This window comes from Muntiacus reevesi, chromosome 6 (genome assembly GCF_963930625.1).
Source record: "Muntiacus reevesi chromosome 6, mMunRee1.1, whole genome shotgun sequence".
NCBI lineage: Eukaryota > Metazoa > Chordata > Mammalia > Artiodactyla > Cervidae > Muntiacus > Muntiacus reevesi.
In genome coordinates this window covers 111,813,667-111,818,826 of record NC_089254.1, presented here as the reverse complement: position 1 = coordinate 111,818,826, position 5,160 = coordinate 111,813,667, and the positions used below count along the sequence as shown (strand labels likewise).

The 5,160-nt window shown below is 64.9% G+C and overlaps 1 protein-coding gene across 1 annotated transcript; it reads left to right on the top strand.

Moving 5' to 3' along the window:
* The first annotated feature begins 312 nt into the window (after positions 1–312).
* Positions 313–4,933, top strand: MNX1 (motor neuron and pancreas homeobox 1). Its single transcript, XM_065939968.1, has 3 exons — positions 313–1,000; positions 3,740–3,900; positions 4,571–4,933. The coding sequence occupies exons 1-3, from the start codon at positions 313–315 to the stop codon at positions 4,931–4,933; spliced, it is 1,212 nt and encodes a 403-aa protein (XP_065796040.1).
* Positions 4,934–5,160: the final 227 nt, after the last annotated feature.

Genomic DNA, 5,160 nt, shown 5'->3' with positions numbered 1-5,160 from the left:
GGGCGCGGGGCCCCAGCGGCGCGCTCGCCCGCGGCTGCAGCGCTGAGCCGGGCTACCGGGCCCCGGCGCGCCGAGCGCTCGCGTGGGCTCTGTGCGGGCGCGAGTGAGCGCGGCCCCGGCGGGCCCGCCCGGAGGAGACTCTCGGGCCATGGTCGCCCTCGGCTGAGTTTCCGGCGGCCACTTTGATTACTGGCAAATAATCGTAACCATACCGAGCCCCGGGGCCGGCGGCCGCCGCGCACGGACTCCGAGAGCCGGCACGCGGCCGCGTCCCGCACCGCCCGGCGCCGATCGCCGGCCCCTAACGAGCCGATGGAAAAATCCAAAAATTTCCGCATCGACGCGCTGCTGGCCGTGGACCCCCCGCGAGCGGCCTCGGCACAGACCGCGCCGCTGGCCCTGGTCACGTCGCTCGCGGCCGCCGCAGCTGGACCCGGCGGCGGCGGCGGTGGCGGGGCGAGCGGCAGCTGCAGCCCAGCGTCCTCGGAGCCGCCTGCGGCGCCCGCCGACCGCCTGCGCGCAGAGAGCCCTTCGCCGCCGCGCCTGCTGGCCGCGCACTGCGCGCTGCTGCCCAAACCCGGCTTCTTGGGAGCGGGCGGCGCGGGCGGCGCAGCGGGCGGCGGGGCAGGCGGCGGGCCCGGGGGGCCCCACCACCACGCGCACCCCGGCGCCGCCGCCGCCGCCGCAGCTGCTGCCGCGGCCGCGGCCGCGGGGGGCCTGGCGCTGGGGCTGCACCCGGGGGGCGCGCAGGGCGGCGCGGGGCTCCCGGCGCAGGCGGCGCTCTACGGTCACCCGGTCTACGGCTACTCAGCGGCGGCGGCGGCCGCCGCGCTGGCCGGGCAGCACCCGGCGCTCTCCTACTCGTACCCGCAGGTGCAGGGCGCGCACCCCGCGCACCCCGCCGACCCCATCAAGCTGGGCGCCGGCACCTTCCAGCTGGACCAGTGGCTGCGTGCGTCCACCGCGGGCATGATCCTGCCCAAGATGCCGGACTTCAACTGTGAGTATCGCTCAACCCCGAGCCTATGGAGCGAGGAGGAGAAGGGGCGGCAGCGGGGGTGGCGAGCACGGGCAGAAAGGTCTCCCACGCATCCTCCGCCCGGCATCTCCTGCCCCGGCTCTCTGCCCCCAAGCGAGCTGTGGACGTGCCCCTAGGCCGCCTCGGCTCCGCTCGGGGCCTGCGAGGGCTCGCGCGGGGTGCGCGGCGTGGGATCGCCAGCGATCGATTAAAATGGCCACGCGCGGTCCTTGTTCTCTTCCTCTCTTAACGGGAAGGGGCAGCTGGAGGTGTGAGACTAAAATCTAATGATTAACCGGCAGGCTAGAGGAGAAGGAAGTGGTGGGGGAAGGTGAGCCGAGTTAGGCGTGCCTGGGAATCAGAGGCCACCGAAACCAGGGCTTTATGCTCAGAGAAACGGACGTGACTTCGGTCCCGCATTCTGGGCTCTGGAGAGACTCCGAGTCCCTCCCAGGAGAGGCAGACCTCCTAGAGTAGGAAAGGAGGAATGAGCTTCAAGAGGCTGGAGACAGAAGGCTGGGGCCCTTGCGGGGCTGTGCCCGCCTCTGGAAGGCGCCGGGTAGGGGTGGGGAGATGCCCGGTCTGAACCGAGATGGCATGCTCCAGTGGGCCGGAGATGCACCCTCCTACTTTGGGGTACTCCCCAAGAGGCTTTGAGCAGCAGGCGCCCACCTCGAATTCAGGGCGCCCAGCACAGCGCAAACCCCTCCACAAGACTGCAGCCGGGGAGGGCTGGCCACCCCCCACCCCAGAGCTGCCCGACTGTGGGCAGCGAACTTGTCACCCATGCGGGACACCTCGCTGGGGCCTGGGCCTCTCAGGCTTTCTTGGCGTGCGCCCACCGCGGCCCAGGACTGGAGCTGCGGAGAATGTGGATCTTGGGTCGGCTGGCTCCACCCCGGCTCCGCTCAGTGGAAGATGCGTGAGGCTTTACCCTTCAAGCGGTCAAACATCCAAACAAAGAGACCCCATTGTTTCTGTCTGAGTGGATTTGTTTAGACTAGGGAGATGCAGGCATCGAGGAGGGGTGGGGGGAGCGAAAAAGAAAACAGAAATAAACACTTGCCAGAAATCAGATTCCTCTGCTAGAAGTGATGGTTGTGACTAAACAGAGAAAAGCTAGGATCCCACAAGGCTGGAGAAGTCACAGCGGGGTGAGAAAAGCCCAGCGTGTGCGCTGTTTGCCCTTGGCGCCCCAGGCCGGCCCAGCTCAGCTCCCAGAAGGCCCTGATAGCCACCCTTCCCTTCCATGGGGCCACCCGTCCCTGCCCCAGGCCAGGCAGAGGGCAAGCTGGCATCCATAGCTTCAGGCACATCTGAACTGCTGACCCCGGTCCACCAAACCCAGGGAGCCCTCGGGGGCCCAGCCTCTGACCCAGCAACCCCTTCTGATGAAATGCCACCCAGCTGTCTTCGACTCTGACGTGCATCTCCCAACACCTGGCAGCCTTAGTTTCCTGCCATGGGGGGGCCCGGGGGTAGGGGTATCCACACCGGCTGCCCCCCAGGAACTGGGTTCCCTGACCACCCGGCTGTTTTCTCGGGCTTGTGTGGAGTCCAAGGCTGCCCAGAAAGTCGACTGAAACCCCATCGCTTTGCCAACACACTTTGCACATTCTTACTCCTAATCTTGACCCGGAGGTAGCTAATTAAAACCCATCCAGCTTTAAGTTCAGAGAAAGAATCTGAACACCGAATCCTAAAGGGCAATACGAACAGGCAAGGATGCCAGAATGGGTTCTCGCTGGAAAACCTGTTTGGTTTCCTTTAACTGGTGTCTCAGCCATCGGATGGCATTTCCCAAATGGTCCCTTCAGAGCCAGCGTTTTAATTAAAGTTCTAATGTATTGTCAAGTTGGGAATTCGGGGCCTTGTTTAACTAAAGCAGGGGGCGTGGGCCTTCCCATAAAGCAAATTGCCCGTCCCAGGGGAGCCTGGGCTGGCCTGCCCCGGGCTGGCTGCTGCTTTCCTTTCTTTTATTGTCTAACACTTGTCAGGCTCCTGAGAAATCAAGGGAAGTCTCGTTTTGAGGTCATAAAATTCTCTGTGATGTAACCGTGTGAAATTATGTAAATAAAGCAGAGAGAGCTCCTTGAACACACAGAAAGCCGGATCCCCCTTGTGCCCGGGCCTTTAATTTGCGTAATGAGAATTGTCCTGAAAGGCTTCCAATTGCCCCAGTCTCTGCCCCTGGGGACCCGGCAGCATTGTCAGAAAACACTTTACTGGAGGAACACAGGCTCAGGCCCAGGATCTGGTCCTTTTCCTCCCTCCTCCCTTCCTCCTCTTTCTCCCCCTTTTCTCCTTCTGCTCGTTTTGTACGTAAGGAGGTGGTGGTGGGAATTCTGCACCCAGAAGAAGCAGGAAGTGATTCCTAGGGCCTTTGTCGGTTTGGGCTTGAGTTGGGGGGAAGGCGCTGGGCAGAGTGGGCAGGAGGTGGTCTCTGGGCCTCTGCTACTTGACTTTCTGTCCACCTGCTTTGCACCAACGCCCACCCGAGGGGGCAAGGCAAGCCTGGTCGATAGGATACCTGGCCCTACCTGGGATGAAAAGATTTGGTCCCATTAAACCCAGACGGTCTGGGTCTACCTGGCGGTGGGGTCCGGGGCTCTAGGGCCTCCCTGGGGAGGGGATGCTGACACTGAAGACAGAGGAGCAACCCTGCAGGGCCCGAGCAGTGGGGTGTGAGGGGTGCCAGCCTCATGGCCTCTCCCACCCCAGCCCAGGCGCAGTCCAACCTGCTGGGCAAGTGCCGTCGGCCCCGCACCGCCTTCACCAGCCAGCAGCTGCTGGAGCTGGAGCACCAGTTCAAGCTCAACAAGTACCTGTCGAGGCCCAAACGCTTCGAGGTGGCCACCTCACTGATGCTCACTGAGACCCAGGTACGCTGCACCCCCCGCACCCCTCTGCCCGCTCGTTCCAGCCTCCCAGGGACCCTATCCTGTCTGCACGTCCTGGCCTCCCAGGGACCCTGTCGCCTCTGCTCTCTTGACCCTGGGCCTCCCTGGGCACCTGGAGCTGCGCCTGTTGACCTTTAGGGTGTGGATTCACATCTCTCCCAGAGTCCACATCTCCCCCCAGGGTTCCTATACCAGTGTCTGATTCAGCTGGTTCTGGTGGGCCCAGGAATTTTCACACACACGCACACGCACACACACACGCTCACGCTCATGCTCACGCACCTGTTCAGAAGCAGGTGGTCCTCAAGCCATATTGGAGCAATTTTGTTCGTTCGGGGAAGAGAAAGAGAGGAGGGGGCATCTTGAGATTCAGTGGTGGGCAGCATAGCTGCCCTGGCCTTTCCCACGCAGACCGAGGGTGCAGGTGGAAGACCTCGGGGGTGGCGGGGGGTCTTGGTTTGCACTTCCTCAGAGCCCCCAGCCCGTGTCAGAATCTTCCGGAGCTCCTGAGCCCTCTAACGGGAACCCCACCCGGGCCCTGGCGATGGCGGGCGCGCAGGGCCCCAGCGCAGGCAGGTGCGGGAGCCGGGGCGCAGGAGACCGACCGGCAGGGAGGGAGGCGGCCGGCCTCTCACGCCGCGCGCGCCCGCAGGTGAAGATCTGGTTCCAGAACCGGCGGATGAAGTGGAAGCGCAGCAAGAAGGCCAAAGAGCAGGCGGCGCAGGAGGCCGAGAAGCAGAAGGGCGGCGGCGGCGCGGGTAAAGGCGGCGGCGCCGAGGACCCGGGGGACGAGGAGCCGCTGGGGCCGCCGGCGCCCGGGGACAAGGGCGGCGCACGCCGCCTGCGGGACTTGAGGGACAGTGAGCCCGAGGACGACGAGGACGACGAGGACGAGGACCGCTTCCCCTACAGCAACGGCGCCGGCGCGCGCGCCGCCTCCTCCGACTGCTCCTCCGGGGCCGACTCCCCGCCCCCGCGGTCCGGCGGGCCCGGCCACCAGCCCCCGCCCCAGTAGGGGCCCCGCGCCGGCGGCCCAGAACGCCGGGACCTCATCCGCGTCCCTAGGCCCGCGAGCCGAGGCGCGGGGTCCTTTTGGGTCGTTTTCAAGGGACGGAGAGAGGGAGGCCCAGCAGGTTCAAACTCGAACTCTTGTCCTTTTTAATTTAATTTGGATTGCGTTGGGGGGAGACGTTTCTGAGAAGAACCGACCATCGGGGGGTGCTTCCCGGCTCCCCTTTCCCG

What these genes read in the sequence shown, in the direction of transcription:
- MNX1 (XM_065939968.1), top strand. Translation starts at nt 313, where the DNA reads ATGGAAAAATCCAAAAATTTCCGCATCGACGCGCTGCTGGCCGTGGAC. An exon ending in CAAGATGCCGGACTTCAACT is followed by an intron (nt 1,001 to 3,739) that starts GTGAGTATCGCT and finishes CTCCCACCCCAG; the next exon opens with CCCAGGCGCAGTCCAACCTG. An exon ending in TGATGCTCACTGAGACCCAG is followed by an intron (nt 3,901 to 4,570) that starts GTACGCTGCACC and finishes GCGCGCCCGCAG; the next exon opens with GTGAAGATCTGGTTCCAGAA.